We start from the raw sequence: 15,971 nt of genomic DNA, 5'->3' as shown, positions 1-15,971 counted from the left end.
CTATCTCCATCATCATCATCATCATCATCCGTCAACATCTCCATCTCATCATCATCATCATCATTATCATCATCATCATCATCATTATCATCATCTCCATCATCATAACAAACATCAGCATCAAAGACTTGTTATGATCCTCCATTGCACATATCGCTACAAACAAGAATCATGACATGAATCGAACCTGTGAGGTGTGTTGAGAGATTTTACAGCTTGCGTGACCTCAGCGTCAGGATTTCTGATCTTATGCCCCTAAGGCACTTCAACGTCATGGTCGATAAATCAGAAATAAGCACATTGCGATAATCAACATCCTATAATCCATTCTCAACTCTCCTTCTCCTCCTCCTTCTCCTTCTCCTTCTCGTTTTCCCTCTCCTTCTCCTTCTCCTCCTCCTCTCTCTCCTCCTCAATATCACCACCACCACCTCTTCCTGCTGCACTACCGCCAACATGGGCATCACCCCTTGGCTTATATCTCCACATGCTTTATCATCCCCTCCGTGCCCAACAGTCATCTCCACTTGCCTCGTCCAAGACAACATAAGACCACTGGGGGGCAAGCAACATCTGCCAGGCGCGTCAGACCATCTCAAACTTGACCTTCTCCATCCATTCACCTCCGCCTGCTTTCTCATCTGATCGTAGGTTGTAATCAACACGCCCCCATCTTCGACCACTTCCTTGAGCAGCAATGAAGGCTGCAGATAGCGCGTGAGAGGAGCAAAGAGCATGCCGAGTCCTCACCTTGCGTTTGTTGCTCCCGCTCTCATGAAGCAATACGACTCGGAGAAGGGGATACCACTGATCGCAAACGATTTGATCAGCCCTCATTGCAAGAGATCATAAATTGTTGAGATGTCATCGTCAACAACATCTAGTTCTCCACACCGTTTTATCAGATGTCAAATGCTCGTTCACACCTCACATTTCACACATCATATCTCACACCCATTCAGTTGTATCTCTACCACAAGCTTCATACAGGCAGTTCCTTGCACAAAACATGATCATTACCTTGTGGAATTCTCTCACCCACTGAGACATGATGGTTGCAGGAACCAACAGAAGCGTTGCCCCTAGTTCCCCACTGAAATGCAGACCTGGAGCACGAGGAAATCAGAGAAGCGGCGAGGAGGTCTCAGAAGGCAGAGGAGCAGAGGAGCAGAGGAGCAGAGGAGCAGAGGAGCAGAGGAGCAGAGGAGCAGAGGAACGCTGGATTATTCTAGGCAGAGGAAGAAGAGACTAAGAGGATGAGATCGAGAGGAAGGTTGTGAGAAGGGGAACAGGAATAAAATTCTCTGACCAGCTAAGAAGGCGATGATCTGGATGGTCTTTCCCAACCCCATCTCATCACCTGTTTCTCTATCAGCATCATTGATAAAACAAGGTAGGGAGGAGGGAATCGTAGGGAAGTATGGAAGGCAGGGGGAGGGGAACGAGAGGAGGAGAACATTGACCGATGATTCCTCCTGCTTCTTGACAGTGAAGTTCCCACAGCCATTTCACTCCTGTCTGCTGGTAGCCGAACAATCTGATCGGCAACTGTAAGGGCTGAGAAGCCTTGGAAGAAGTCTAGGAGAAGTCGTAAGCACCTCGAGTAGATGCGTGTCGGGATCTTGTATCCTCCTTCAAAGCTCTCGAACTGTAGAAGAGCAGGAGCAGAAGATCACCGATAGAACGAAGAAGGGGGAGGCAACAAGAGCATCAAGGAGAATGCAGAAACTAGCGGGAGGGAAGCAAAGACGGCATGCCAACCTCCTGCTCCCCGGACCAATCACCAAAGTCATCGACATCAGAGTCTGGCAACTCTCCATCTTCGTCTGACTCTTCAGAACTGCTTTCTGGGTTCCAATCCTCGTCCGAGTCCTCTGCAGAGCTCCTCCTCTTCCGCTTCCTGGAGCTTCTCCACCTTATCAGCAGCTCACCCTCGACCGTCAAAATTCTCTACCTCGAGGATTCTCGAAGAGCGCTGATCCGGCTGTGAAATGCTTCGATACTGCCATCGTCCACAGCTGTCGGACATGTCACCGCACGTGCAGTGCAAAGTAAAATTCCTTACTTCCACTGGAAGACGAGACGGCTCGCACCGCCTTCGTCCTCTCCTTCTTCTTCTTCTTCTTTTCCACCTCCTTCTCCAGCTGCCACGTGATCAGCGGATCAGAGAGATCGACAAGCCATCACCTTGGGTGGAACTTTGCTTCCCCTGTCCTCCCCTCTCCCCCTGCTCTCTCGGGATCCGTCTTGAGGGCGGGGTTTCTTGCTGCCTTTCTCTTCCACTCGTGCAGAGTTGCTCAACCTCATGTTGTCCCTGCTCTTGTTGTCGCTGATCTGTGAGAGACAGTGAGCAAGATGCAAGTGAAAGAAGCATGCTCTACCTGCGAGTGCTGCAGCCGTACTTTCTCCGCCCCCTCCTTCCCAGCAAAGGGAGTCAGCTTTCCCGTTCGAATCATCCTATCTCTTTCGGTCTCTGCATTTTCGATAGCCTTGACAAACATTGTTTTTGCTTTGTCTTGCTTCTTCTCTCTTTCATCTTGTTCGCCCTGTTTGGCTGCAAGGGTCTGTTTTCTCAGCTTTTCTCGAACTTCGTCCAGCTGCTCCTTCAGCACAGATTGCTGGAATTCTGAGGAATACGCTGGGTTTGCCAGTTTTTCTTCAAGTCTTTTGATGTTGCCTTGTAGCATCTCTATGACTTGAGTTTGCATCTCAACTTGCTTCTGATTTTCCGCTGCTTCCTTTTGTTTGACGACATCCTCCAGCTTCTTTATGACCTTTTTCTCCAGCTCATCGTGGCTTTTTGCAAGAATTCCCAGCTCTTCCAGCACTTCGTCTTCTGCCGGCGCATGCTCATCGTCCATCTCAAATGCAGAATTCTGCTGGCTCCCTGCTCCTCCATCCGGAGCGCTAGCTGCATGAGGAGCGTCATGGTCTGCGTTGGAGGTCTCGGACGATCTCTCTAGGTCAGGAGATGCCTGCTGGCTCTCATTCTCTCTCGGAGCCTCCGGTCGAGCATCCGTGGCAGCCCCTGGCGCCTCGTCTTCATCGGGTATTGACCAGCACTTCTCACCCGTGACCTCGTTTACGTAAAATGGTCTGTTCTTCCTCTTGCTCCAGAACTCTGTCCAGACGCCCTGCTTGCCCATGCTTGCCATGGCGACCCTTCAAGTTATGCGAGTAAGACGGAAGAAGTGGTGAGTACTTGTGATGTTGGAAATCAAGCAAGTGCTGTGAACATCGCTACGCGTTTCCAAACGCTGAAATCTTCTCTCCTCTCCTCCCCTCCCCTCCCCTCCCCTCCCCTCCCCTCTCCTCTCCTCTCCTCTCCTCTTGGCCTAACTTCACCAGTCCCTCTCGTCTCAGACCTCTCACTCTCCCCGTTTGCCACCTTCTCGGCCTCTACTGCTTCATTTCCTTCCCGCTTCCTGGTCCCGGCATGCTGCAAAGTTTGCAGGAACCTGGTTCCCACATCCCCCCTCAGCCCACTCAAGCAGGAACTCCATTGGGGCCTCATCCCCTCATAGCCCTTGCAAAGTTTCGAATGGCGGGCGGGCAGATGCTGCATGGCGGAGCGTAAAAAGTGAGGGAGAGATAGGAGAGGAGAGGGAGAGAGAAGTGGTAGGGGGGGGACAACAGTGTGTTAGTGAGAACTAGTTAAGACAGGAGGAGGGAAGACAAGAGTAAGACCTGTGAGACGAGGGATACAAAACGTCGACCATGCTGGTGAACAAGGGCACAGCAGTGATGGTTTAGTGGGCTTGCACGGAGGCAAGGATGTGGTATCAGTCTGTTTTCAGAGTGAAGAACTTCCATGTTGGTCTCTTGTTTGTTGTGCTCTCAGGCGGCAACACCCTTTCGAGTACCTCTTGCCCCGAGCAACAAGTTGTTTCGCAAAGGCAACAGAGAATTGACTTGCGGCATACACGATTCGAGCTCAATTGTATTTCAGGTTTCAGTGGTAAGTTTGTGTGCTGACATGTTGGATTTGTGTCTTCTTTCTTCTCCATTACCTGAAGCCTTGAATCCAGATGGATTGATGTCGAACGATTGCAGCGGCGACGAGGAGCTCGCGCGAAGGCTTCAGATGGAGGAGAATTATCGGGGGCTTCTCCTGAGGAACAGCATGTCTAGAAACAGAGTGTACACTCGTGCTCCATCGAAACTGAAACCCAACACGCTGGCTGATGACCCTGCCTCTCGAAGTACGCCAGACGCCGCCCTGGGGCATGTCAGAAGGGCCATAAGGGATGGGGCCGAGTGGATGTTAGGCTTGCCCTCGATGATTCTCCGCAATCTCCGCATGTATCCGCTGGACGACTTCAACGAGTTTGATGGTGAAGGTCTACATGCCAATCTCACCCGCTCGCGTGCGAGAACTCCAGACGAAGCTCTGGCTCACAGCTTGCAGGAGCAAGAGTTGGCGTTCCTGCAGCAGAGGGACAGGTGCTCGCGGCGGGCGGCGATATCACCTGATGGGGACACACCCGTGTACATCTCGAGGGCCTCTGCGCGTGAAAGGCTTGCGGAAGCATCTCGTGTCAGCCATCCTGGTCGTGCGCGAACTGAAGCAGCTCCGGAATCTCAGGCGCCTTTGCTGGACCGATCGATCCTTCATCGCCTAGTCAACGACGAGATGACGTACGAGGACATGCTCGCCCTCCAAGAAGCTCTCGGGTCGGTCTCTCGTGGAGCCTCGGAAGGTCAGATATCCAGGTTGCCGTTCGAGAGGTTCGAGCCGGCTACAGGAAAGGGCTCAGGGGAAGAAGCAACGGAGGTGATCGGTTTGTTAGTTGTTGTGGCACTGCCTGAACATTTTTGTGAAGTGCTGTATTTGTCTTTGTGAATACGACGTCGGAGAAAAGCTCCGGAAGCTGCCTTGCCTCCACAGGTTGATTTTGGACTGCTTGTCTCAACCTAATATGAAATTTTCTGTGCAGGTTTCACAGTGTGTGCGTTGACCGGTGGTTGCTCTCGAACAAAATGTGCCCGATCTGTAAAGAAAGCATCTGCTAGTTGAGGCGACAGTATATACGCAAATAAAGTTCTGATGTATCGCAGTACAAAAACTGTAGATCTCTTATTCAAATATGCAACATTGACAAGACAAACCCCATCAGTCCGAAGACGATCGCCACTGTACAAGACAGGATGTACATCAGATGAGAATATGCCTCTAGATCCGTGCGCTGACGAGGCCTCTTGATCTCCGACTTGTGTGCAAGGAGAAACGTGGAGGAATTGCCGACCTCTCTCGAGAACTGATTGAAATCCTCCGGCTCAACGTCTGTATCCTCCGCTAGGGACAAGAGCCTGTATCCCTTGGCGTGAAGAAACTCTAGCAGCTCCTCAGGGTCGTGCTGCCTCTGCAGAAGCTTGGTTGGGTCGAACTCGAAGAGGATGTATGGGATGCGATGCGGCTGAATCTGCAGCGCAGCTGATCGCAAGAGGCCAACCTCCAAACCTCGGTAGGAGAGCTGCAGGAGCTGGAGCCCCCCGTGCTCATGGAACCAAGACAGCAGCGGCCTCATCCCGACTAGCTTCGCCTGCTCCTGACTGTGACGATGCTGAAAATAAGGAAAACATGGTCAGGGATGTGGAGAAGGAGGAGGGAGGGGTTCAAAGAAGCTGACTAATCGCACCTCATCGGAATGCTCCTCGAACAGACTAGCAACGTCCATGTTTCCCGTCTCTTCTCGTCCTCCTCCTGCGTCACCAAAGACAGCCATCTCTGCATGCACAACGTGCACGAGAGAAGTGATGTTGTTGAGCGCGACTGACTTCTTCATCAAGTGATACTCCTGCACGTCAGGCTTCACAGCCAAGATCCGATGGCCTGCAAGCCCTGAAAGAAGAGAGCATCCTCCAAGACCGTACCCGATCTCAAGCACCTGCCCTCTTCCTCGACGCACCTCAGCCGTGACTTGTTCTACGTCGTAACATGCAGTCATGCAATCTCTGTTTCGGGCATCCTCGCTCGACTTGTCTTTTCCTCGGGGAACGCAGATGCTCAGCTCTGCAGAGGAGCTGCAGGTAGCGAGCTCACCATCGGGCCCGCAAGCATCCTTCACTGCAGCCTTGCCTCCTGAACTGTGTCCTCGAGCAGCAGAGCCAGAGAAAGAGACTGTCTGAGAGCTTCGAGCGAAGAAGATGACTTGATAAACAAAAGCAACAACTGACAACAAGTAGAAAAGTCGAACATCCACCCTCTTCATCAGAGTCAATCCTCTCCTCATCCTTCACTGTTGCAAGTTGCTACCTCCCTAACACATTCTTGACCCTCTGCTCAGCCTCCATGCTCATATTTCAGTAAAATCAACGAAGTCCCTAGCTAAACTAATAAATGCATTTGGGTTCATACCGTTGAAATCATCGAAACTTGCAGGAGGATAGCGCTGTCTCTCGTCTTGACCAAATAATACTCTGGGGCGAGTTTGTTTGGTCTATCACTCTCCTACTGGTCTTTGCTCCCACTTGAGTAAATCTGTTCACCCTTGGCAGCTGGCAATGGCGGCCAGGATACTGGCGGCACTGGTGCTGGTGGCATGCGCGCGCATGTCAGGAGCAGACAGTGAGGGCTCCTCGTGCCCTCCTGGGAGATTCCTGGACAACAAGACCGACGGCTGCAGCAGCTGCTGCCCGACCAACTTCGTCTCTCATGCGCCGTGTGGCCAGCTCGCAGCATGGCTCGCTGACGCGTCCTCGAGGGTACAGCTGGACCCGAAAGTGGGATCGGAGGTGTGGAGAAATACGACGGGAGGGAACATAGAGCATGCCCCGGCTGTGAGTGCCGACGGGACGAGGGTCTACGTAGTGTCCGATGACCGACAGGTGTACTCTCTCGATGCAGCGACGGGGATTAAGGGCTGGTCCTACCAATCCCAACAGCAGTTTTCCACCTCTCCAGCTACAAGTCGAGCAGACAACAAAGTTTATGTCGCATCTGGTCAAAGTCTTCACGCTCTCGATGCCATCACAGGGGCTCAGGTTTGGGTTCGCTCCTTGCAGACGCCAGTCTCATCGAGAGTCGTCGTGAGCACCAGCGGTCGAAGTGTTTTCGTGGGCACGTCAGACGGTGTCGTCCTCGCTCTCAACCCCTCGAATGGTGTGACGCTATGGTCAGCAGCAGCTGCACGTGAAGATCCAGTACCGTTCTTGCTTGCATTAAGTACAGATGGCAGCAGACTGTTTGTGGGCTACAGCGACTCGACTTTGAGAGCTTTGAACGCGAGCACAGGCTCCGTCTTGTGGCGCTTTAAGATGCAAGGAACATTCGCTTCCTGGCCTGCTGTGAGTGCAGATGGCAGTCGAGTTTTCATGTGCTCTCAGAGTGAGGGGGTCATGGCGATCAACACACTTACGGGATATCTGCTATGGCAATGGAAGCACGCAGCAACCTCCTTCTTGTTGGCTGACGATCCTGGAGCAGGGCGGCTGTACGTGGGGATCGAGAGCGGCATGTTGTTGGCACTGGACTCCTCTGACGGATCGGAAGCATGGGGCTCAAGGCAGTTGCTCTCTGCGATGTCAAGCCTGGCTGTGAGTGCTGATGCTTCGCTTGTGTTTGTGGGCACTGCAAGCAACGAAATCCACTCCTTCTCAGCTCTCAACGGAGCATCGGTATGGAAGTATACCACAGCTGAGAAAGCTCTCGGTCCCATCAGCCTCGCTCTCGACCCCAGCAGCTCCTACCTGTTCGTGGCGCAAGGCTCTTCTGTCTTGGCTCTCGAGACTCGATTCCGCCTGGTTGACTGGTACCTCAACGCGTTTTCACAGCCCTCCTGTTCTTCTCTCCACATGATGCAGCTGTGGTCATTCCAGTCGGCGTCAGTCTTCCCTGTCGTGATCAGCAATGACGGCAACTTAGGCTACTCGTCGTCGGGGTCGGAGGTGAAGGTGTTCAGCACTCAGACGGGGAGCTTGCTTCGAACTTTCGATTTTGACAGCGAGACTCTGACGGCTCCTGCTCTCACTCCAGACGGACGAGTCATGGTCGTGGGCCTTGGGACCCCCTCCTCCTCGTCGGAACAACAGGATGAAACGAGCATTCGTGCGAGAGACAGCGTGACCGGACAAGAGCTGTGGTCTTACTCTCCTGGGACCTCCTGGTCCTCAGCCCCATACGTGAGTTACGATGGCAGCAGCGTTTACGTGCTGACAGATGGCTCTCCGAGCCTGCTGGCGCTGGACGCAAACAGTGGCAGGTTGAAGTGGAGTGTTCATTTTGATGTCACTTCCTCCGCAAGCTTTTTAGAATCTGGCGACAAGCTCTACATCACGAGCGCATCGAGGTTGCTCGTCTACAACTACAATGCTTCTTCAGCCTCTCTGTCATGGTCGGTCCAGAGAGGCCAGCAAGCTCTCTCTCCTCCCTGTGTGAGCTCCAACGCTCAGCTCGTCTTCTTTGCAACGGACAAGAGCCTCCACGCCCAGCAGACGTCTGGAGGGGCACAAGTCTGGACGGTCTCTACGGGAACAAGCTTCTGTTCTGCACTTACGGCGAACCCTCAGCAAGACTTGCTGCATGCAGCATGCAGTGACAAGCGTATCCTGACCCTCAACGCCTCCTCTGGCGCAACCATCTGGTCGCAGGACTTTGGCGCTTTTCTTCTCACCCGGCCGGTTGTGGGTCCTCGCGGGCAATTTCTCTTCGTCTGGTCCTCTGACGGCTCTGTTTCTGCTCTTCTCGCGTCCTCTGGTGAGGGCGTGTGGCATTGGAGCAGCGGCAAGACATCCGCGCACATGCTCCCCGTGCTGAGTCCAGACGGTTGGACCGTGTACGTGACGTCAGCATCGGACGAGGTCCTAGCGTTGGAGATAGAGCCTTGTATCTCCGTGCTCGCTTCCCCTGGCACCCTGCGGTATCAGAGCAAACCGCTCGGACTGAACTTTGAGTGCAACATCATTGACGAGTCAAATCAGTTTACTCTTCAGGCTCCTCCAACCTCCGGCCTTGTTACCTCCACTGTCGCCTCCTCGCCTCCGCCTCCCACGACTTGGGCCCCTCTAACCACGCCGCTCCCCGTCCTGTTCAGCGGCGAGCGCTTGAAGGTGTGGTTTCACTGCAAGGTATCCGGACTGGCAGTGTCGGAGTACCAGGGGCCGGTGAAAGAAGCGTTCCAAGAAGCCGTGCTGACGTCCATGGGCCTGCAACAAGACTCCTCCACCTCCATCACAAGCACTGCAAGCAGCTCTCAGTCAAGACGTGCAGCCGCTCAAGTCGACATCCTCTCGACAGTCGTGACGTCAGTGTCAAACAAGGAGAAAGCGATGGCGACGACAAGCGCGTCACTGGCGGACAAGATCGCTCACAACCCGACGCTTCATTCCATGGGAGTATCTCTGATCTCCATGGGCACTTTGTCCTTTCAACTCATAAAGACGTTCGCGGCTCCGCAGGCCCTCGAACCGTCCGGCCCCTCCAACTTCCTCGTCGTCGTACTGGTGCCTACGCTGGCAGGATCGAGCTTGCTGTTCTGCTGCTTCGTCGCAGCTCGCAAGAGATGCTGGCATCGATCGGACACTCCTTCCTCACGGCGGGGGGCAACGTCAGCTCTGCCGCCGGCTGACTGTGTGCCGTCAGCTCCTAGCTACGAGTCTGTCTTCGGCCATCCTGCCAGTGAATCGCACGAGGACCTCGCCAACGCGTGACGTGCACAACGACTTGAAGTCCTGACGTCCTCCCTGTACAGCTCTTGTGTAATATAGCCTTGATCCCCTCGACCGAATCTCCTCCTCTCAAACTCTTGTGCCAGCTAGGGCTGGACGCCATCGAGACCCCTCACTCTTGAACCTCCAACAGTCGCCCCATCCACTGCATATCACAAGTCGCTAGTCGCCCCATCCCAACAGCCATCCCTGTCAGCCGTTGCCCGCGGTTCAGGATCAGCCTGAGCTCGCACACGTGCCCCTCTACCCCCCTCCTCCTCGTCTCCTCGTTCACCACCCGCACGTTGATCGCCACGTCCCGACTCCGTCAGCTCCTCTACCCCCGTGAACACAAGGCTCTGCCGCACCACGTCCGTGAGGTCTGAGAGTCTGCCGTGGCATAGCAGCTGGACCTTCTCGATGGCCCTCGACGCGCTCTTGATGCTCGCCCACCTCACCCGCCTCTCCATCGATCTATCCGCTACCGCCTCCCGCCAGCGCACGTACGAGGGCCCCTCTCTACCCTCCCATGCTGGCAAGTAGCCGTCGACGGTCTCGGCGAGCGACTGGACCTTGAGGAGGAAGATGGGGTCGAGGAGGACCGCCTGCGCGTAGAGCTGGTCCAGGGACGCCGCACATGCCTGGTGTGTCTGCCGCCCTGTAGCAGAGCGCGGCTCCTCCGGCTCTATCTCCTCTGGGCTCTGGCTTGAGTCCTCGGTGCTTACGACCACTATCGGCCCCCGGCACCTGCCATCCAGCTCTGCGTACGCCGTAGCTCGCTTCACCACGCGGCTCAAGGTTTCTATCGCCGAGCTTGTCCGCATCTCCTCCCATCGCTCCTCCAACCCGCAAGCAGCCTCCTTCCGGGCCTCCTGCAGTGCCTGCAGCCGCAGCCGCTCTCGCATCAAGAGGAAAGCCGCCCCGGCCCCAAACATCCCAACACTCGGGTTTCTGATGGCGCCTGAGCTCGACGTCGTAAGGCTCGTCCTGCAAGCTTTCAGTCCGCCCTCCCTCCCATTCGAGGAGCCTCCGATTTTCGGGTTATTCCTCTGACATCAGCCGCTCATCGCCGTCTCAAGCTTCTCTGTGTCATTTCGCAGGTTCATAGTAACCGGCGGGGACCAGTGACGTGACCGTTCAAGTTAGGTCCCTGTAGCCTGAGGCCTCAGAGATTCGGCATGATCGCCGGGCCCCGGCTCCGGGCCGCCGGGTCGCCGATGCCAGTAGCCTGAAAGCATTCGAAGTTGACAACAGCCTGTGGCCCTTTTAGGTTCCGAAAATCGCCGAGTTCCGAAGCCTGCAAATTTCAAATTCAACAAAATCCAATACAACTTGCAAATGGTGAATGAAAGTGACCAAATTTACCGGAAGATTTTCATCGTGAACCCCAAACAAAAGGATCTCCGAGGTGTACAAAAAATCCATTGGATCTATGGGGAAAGAAAATGCAGCGACTCGGACCCACCGGCTTCAAGACGGCGATGAGCAGCTGCTGCCACGTAGCGACAAGGGAGGGAAATGAACGAAAATGAGCCGTGTCTCTCTCCCTCCACCTTCAGGCTGCTTGCTCGTGACATGCATGACTCCTCCTTAGAGTTCGCTCGCTTCTGCAGTGCCTGCAGCCGCAGCCGCTCTCGCATCAAGAGGAAAGCCGCCCCGGCCCCAAGCATCCCAACACTCGGGTTTCTGATGGCGCCTGAGCTCGACGTCGTAAGGCTCGTCCTGCAAGCTCTCAGTCCGCCCTCCCTCCCACTGTTCGAGGAGCCGCTCCGATTTTCGGGTTATTCCTCTGACATCAGCCGCTCATCGCCGTCTCAAGCTTCTTTGTGTCATTTCGCAGGTTCATAGTAACCGGCGGGGACCAGTGACGTGACCGTTTAGGTCCCTGTAGCCTGAGGCCTCAGAGATTCGGCATGATCGCCGGGCCCCGGCTCCGGGCCGCCGGGTCGCCGATGCCAGTAGCTGAAAGCATTCGCAGCCTGTGGCCCTTTTAGGAGTCCGAAAATCGCCGAGTTCCGAAGCCTGCAAATTTCAAATTCAACAAAATCCAATACAACTTGCAAATGGTGAATGAAAGTAACCAAATTTACCGGAAGATTTTCATCGTGAACCCCAAACAAAAGGATCTCCGAGGTGTACAAAAAATCCATTGGATCTATGGGGAAAGAAAATGCAGCGGCTTCAAGACGGCGATGAGCAGCTGCTGCCACGTAGCGACAAGGGAGGGAAATGAACGAAAATGAGCCATGTCTCTCTCCCTCCACCTTCAGGCCGCTTGCTCGTGACATGCATGACTCCTCCTTAGAGTTCGCTCGCTTCTACTCCCACTCCCAGGGAGACCGTCTTCAACGTTGTGTGGAGCAACGAGTCATCTACAGGTCAAAGCCCAGCGTCATCTTCTTCTCCTACGAGCCTCTGTCTGCTCTTCTTGCCTGGCCTCCAGCGCAGGTGGCACTCGCACTCTTGAGCGGAGCATGGATAGCGCTTTGCGCGGTCAAGATGCGCTGGGTGCAGGAGGCAGGCTACTTCTCGCTTGTGATAGGAGGGAAGCGGGTGCGGGAGTACTCCACCGAGGCGTATGCCAGGAGCCAGTTTCTTGCTTGCTCATGGGAGATGCCTCTCGAGATCGCCACCAACTTCATATCCGGGGTGATCTGTGTAGTCGTGGTTTTGCTTGCGTCGAGGCGTCAGATTGAAGTTGCCAAGCTGGTATGATGATGCTCATGTTGCATGAGTGAGAGACGTGAAAGATGCAAGCAGGTGGTCATAGCCTACGGTGTACTCGACGCGATCCTCAACCTCCTCATCTTCGTGAGGATGATGAGTCAAGGCGCCGGCCGGACCGGGCTCAACACCCCGAGCTACAGCTTCATCGTCTTCGTCCTGACGGTCAGTGGGCGGGGGGACGCATGGGAGGGCGGGCGGGCTGAGAGCTCAGTGCAGGACCTCCTTGTCTTCCCTGTGCCGGTAGCCTACATCGAGCCTTACGCCGTCGAGCTCGTCGCGCTGTCGGGCGCCATCAGAACTGGGACGGGGCTCGCCGCGGGAGGGTGGCGGTACCCGAGTGTTGGGATGCTTGGGGCCGGGGCGGCTTTCCTCTTGATGCGAGAGCGGCTGCGGCTGCAGGCACTGCAGGAGGCCCGGAAGGAGGCTGCTTGCGGGTTGGAGGAGCGATGGGAGGAGATGCGGACAAGCTCGGCGATAGAAACCTTGAGCCGCGTGGTGAAGCGAGCTACGGCGTATGCAGAGCTGGATGGCAGGTGCCGGGAGCCGATAGTGGTCGTAAGCACCGAGGACTCAAGCCAGAGCCCAGAGGAGATAGAGGCGGAGGAGCCGCGCTCTGCTACAGGGCGGCAGACACACCAGGCATGTGCGGCGTCCCTGGACCAGCTCTACGCGCAGGCGGTCCTCCTCGACCCCATCTTCCTCCTCAAGGTCCAGTCGCTCGCCGAGACCGTCGACGGCTACTTGCCAGCATGGGAGGGTAGAGAGGGGCCCTCGTACGTGCGCTGGCGGGAGGCGGTAGCAGATAGATCGATGGAGAGGCGGGTGAGGTGGGCGAGCATCAAGAGCGCGTCGAGGGCCATCGAGAAGGTCCAGCTGCTATGCCACGGCAGACTCTCAGACCTCACGGACGTGGTGCGGCAGAGCCTTGTGTTCACGGGGGTAGAGGAGCTGACGGAGGGCGTGAGGGCAGTGCTGGAGGACCCGGAGCTGGAGGTGGTGAGGATCAAGAACAGGCTGGACGAGGCGTACGACTCGAGGCTGTCGGGGGGGTATCGGGACGTGGCGATCAACGTGCGGGTGGTGAACGAGGAGACGAGGAGGAAGGGGGTAGAGGGGCACGTGTGCGAGCTCAGGCTTGCAGTCATGCCCATGCACCAGCTGGTGTATTCGACCTCATCATTGAGGTACCAGAGCTATAAGCAGATTCTTTCATTCCGCAGGGACTGCTTCAAGCCTTGGCAAGTGCTGGGGATGCTTGCAAGACAGCTGAGCCTGGGCTTGCTTGTTCCTGCTAGCCTGCGCAGCGGCGGAGCTTCGATGTCGCCGAGCGACTTTACCTCCTCCCTATCCTCGTGCAAGGACGAGGAGGGAGACAGGTCTGAAGTCACGCTCGCGAGAGTCAGAAGCCATCATCGAGGAAACGTGCTTGACGAGCACCTTGAGAGAGCAGCGCACGGCCTTGACGAAGTAGCGACTTCCACCATCATGTTCTCGTCCACCCCTCTCACCAACGCTGTGAACAAGCATTTCTTCCAGGCCATTCTCTTCATGGTAGGTGTCGCCTACGGCTACTTCGTGTTTGCTGGGGCGAAAGCGCACGCCACCTTCACAAACGGCGCCATGAGCTCGACCCTGTATCGCCTGGAGCTGAGGCGGGTTCGAGACCGATCAGTGGGTGCGCGAGCAGAGCTGTACAAGAGCTCTTTCGCGCTGGTCAGAGACGCCTGCTCGCGCTTCCATCCCTCATCAGTGTCCGTGGACAATGCTTCCCTCTACTTCACCTTCAATGAGTCCGTCGTGGTCAACGGCTGGCAGCTAGAGATCGCTGCAGATCCGGAGCAGGCGCAGTACGACCCTCAGGAGCTCGTGCTGGAGCGATGGGAGCAAGCGACCAAGGCAGGGAACGCGTCATGGGTGGAAGTCTCCTCCTTCTCATGCAGCGACTGGCCGGGGCTGCAGCTTTGCGACGCCTCTCCAGAGCTGGCCAGGGGCACGAGCATCCGTTTCGAGCTGAGGCAGACATGGCGGAGTACCTTGCGATACGTAAACTACGTCTTGCCAAGTTCTTTCTGCTTCCTGGCGGTATTTTTTGCTCTTATGCGCAACTCATTCGTCGCAAAGACTTTCGCTGCTTCCTGCTTTCATGTTGTCGGCTTGATGGAGCTGGCCACGTCGATGCCTCTGAGCTTGCGAGACCCCTTGAGCGCCCATGACTTCTTGTTTGGCATCGCAGACCTCAGTTACGGCCTCATCCTGCAGTTCCGGGAGAAGTACACACTGCACGTGCTGCCCGTTTACATTATTTTCATAAGCATTGGAGCAACAGCCGTTGACATGGACTGGTTCCGCAGCTCCAAGTCCTTCAGCATGGACTACATTCCCTTTACAGCATATGTGCTGCTCTCCGTGTGGCTCTACTTCCAGGTATCACGGAAGCTTCAGTTTCGCAGGGCCATGAGCTACGTCAAGGAGGAGCAGGTCAAGTACGACCAGTGCTGGGCCCTGCTGCTCGAGCAGGATGACAGTAAGCCGCAGCTGACCAGGCTCGCCGACATCTGCAGCCTCCATCCTGCTGGAAGAGCCGAGCAGTGGAGCTCTCGAGACGTCGACTGCGAGAACAGCAAGCCCAGCATCTTCGACCTTTCCCTCCTGTGCGTGCCCTCATGGACTGGACCGGGCAAGGCCAACCCTGTCATGAGGGTCGAGTCCCTGGACCAGCTCTACGCGCAGGCGGTCCTCCTCGACCCCACCTTCCTCCTCAAGGTCCAGTCGCTCGCCGAGACCGTCGACGGCTACTTGCCAGCATGGGAGGGTAGAGAGGGGCCCTCGTACGTGCGCTGGCGGGAGGCGGTAGCGGATAGATCGATGGAGAGGCGGGTGAGGTGGGCGAGCATCAAGAGCGCGTCGAGGGCCATCGAGAAGGTCGTGCGGTCGTACAGCTACCAGGTCTACTGCCTCACGGACGTGGTGCGGCAGAGCCTTGTGTTCACGGGGGTAGAGGAGCTGACGGAGGGCGTGAGGGCAGTGCTGGAGGATCCGGAGCTGGAGGTGGTGAGGATCAAGAACAGGCTGGACGAGGCGTACGACTCGAGGCTGTCGGGGGGGTATCGGGACGTGGCGATCAACGTGCGGGTGGTGAACGAGGAGACGAGGAGGAAGGGGGTAGAGGGGCACGTGTGCGAGCTCAGGCTGATCCTGAAGGAGTTTCATGCGCTCAAGTCGATGGATGGGCACAAGAGGTACGTGAGATTTCGAAACAGTATCGGGGAGTAGGCAAGGAGGTGGTCAGACATGTTGATGTTCATTGTATATAGAGTGATTGAAGATGTCAGTTCAATAAAGTCGATTGATGTTTACAGATGATCTCCTGCCATCCTGGAAACGCCCTTGGGCTTATCTCAAAGTTAAAGGCAGAAACATGGCTCGAAATTACAGCCAATGCCCTTCACGGTGATCTTGAGCTGAGACAAATTGATCGCCACGTCGCCATGCCCCCCCTCCTCCTCGTCTCCTCGTTCAAGCACGGTTGGGAGGGAGGGAGAGATGGAGGGGCGGGGAGGAAGAGGGAGGAAGCGAGGGAGTGTGGGAGGGATTACATA

General features: G+C 55.8%; 6 protein-coding genes across 6 annotated transcripts; 3 read left to right on the top strand and 3 right to left on the bottom strand.

Moving 5' to 3' along the window:
- Positions 1–495: 495 nt before the first annotated feature.
- On the bottom strand, positions 496–3,155 carry GUITHDRAFT_140906 (hypothetical protein; the record flags this gene model as incomplete). The annotated part of the gene is made up of 12 exons (XM_005829985.1): positions 496–573; positions 624–704; positions 751–807; positions 1,021–1,106; positions 1,310–1,360; positions 1,464–1,537; positions 1,599–1,648; positions 1,762–1,874; positions 1,955–2,018; positions 2,094–2,144; positions 2,188–2,334; positions 2,382–3,155. The coding sequence occupies 12 exons, from the start codon at positions 3,153–3,155 to the stop codon at positions 496–498; spliced, it is 1,626 nt and encodes a 541-aa protein (XP_005830042.1).
- Positions 3,156–4,690: 1,535 nt separating this feature from the next.
- GUITHDRAFT_61154 (hypothetical protein) lies at positions 4,691–5,007 on the top strand (the record flags this gene model as incomplete). Its single annotated transcript, XM_005829984.1, has 3 exons — positions 4,691–4,774; positions 4,824–4,888; positions 4,938–5,007. Coding segments are annotated over 3 exons (219 nt in total), but the record flags the coding sequence as incomplete, so codon positions are not given.
- Positions 5,008–5,059: 52 nt separating this feature from the next.
- GUITHDRAFT_153431 (hypothetical protein) lies at positions 5,060–5,750 on the bottom strand. The gene is made up of 2 exons (XM_005829983.1): positions 5,640–5,750; positions 5,060–5,564 (listed from the first exon to the last, which is right to left on the bottom strand). Exons 1-2 carry the CDS (start codon positions 5,724–5,726, stop codon positions 5,082–5,084), a joined length of 570 nt encoding a protein of 189 aa, XP_005830040.1. The 5' UTR covers positions 5,727–5,750; the 3' UTR covers positions 5,060–5,081.
- A 754-nt stretch (positions 5,751–6,504) lies between these two features.
- On the top strand, positions 6,505–9,648 carry GUITHDRAFT_140903 (hypothetical protein; the record flags this gene model as incomplete). Its single annotated transcript, XM_005829982.1, has 1 exon — positions 6,505–9,648. The coding sequence occupies one exon, from the start codon at positions 6,505–6,507 to the stop codon at positions 9,646–9,648; it is 3,144 nt and encodes a 1,047-aa protein (XP_005830039.1).
- A 170-nt stretch (positions 9,649–9,818) lies between these two features.
- On the bottom strand, positions 9,819–10,580 carry GUITHDRAFT_111104 (hypothetical protein; the record flags this gene model as incomplete). The annotated part of the gene is made up of 1 exon (XM_005829981.1): positions 9,819–10,580. The coding sequence occupies one exon, from the start codon at positions 10,578–10,580 to the stop codon at positions 9,819–9,821; it is 762 nt and encodes a 253-aa protein (XP_005830038.1).
- A 1,351-nt stretch (positions 10,581–11,931) lies between these two features.
- On the top strand, positions 11,932–15,645 carry GUITHDRAFT_111103 (hypothetical protein; the record flags this gene model as incomplete). The annotated part of the gene is made up of 2 exons (XM_005829980.1): positions 11,932–12,354; positions 12,406–15,645. The coding sequence occupies 2 exons, from the start codon at positions 11,932–11,934 to the stop codon at positions 15,643–15,645; spliced, it is 3,663 nt and encodes a 1,220-aa protein (XP_005830037.1).
- Positions 15,646–15,971: the final 326 nt, after the last annotated feature.

The sequence above is a fragment of the Guillardia theta genome (genome assembly GCF_000315625.1).
Source record: "Guillardia theta CCMP2712 unplaced genomic scaffold GUITHscaffold_49, whole genome shotgun sequence".
Lineage (NCBI taxonomy): Eukaryota > Cryptophyceae > Pyrenomonadales > Geminigeraceae > Guillardia > Guillardia theta.
The sequence above is the reverse complement of the archived record's forward strand: the minus strand, read 5'-3'. Positions and strand labels throughout refer to the sequence as shown.

What these genes read in the sequence shown, in the direction of transcription:
- GUITHDRAFT_153431 (XM_005829983.1), bottom strand. Translation starts at nt 5,726, where the DNA reads ATGGCTGTCTTTGGTGACGCAGGAGGAGGACGAGAAGAGACGGGAAAC. An exon ending in TCGAGGAGCATTCCGATGAG is followed by an intron (nt 5,565 to 5,639) that starts GTGCGATTAGTC and finishes CCTTATTTTCAG; the next exon opens with CATCGTCACAGTCAGGAGCA.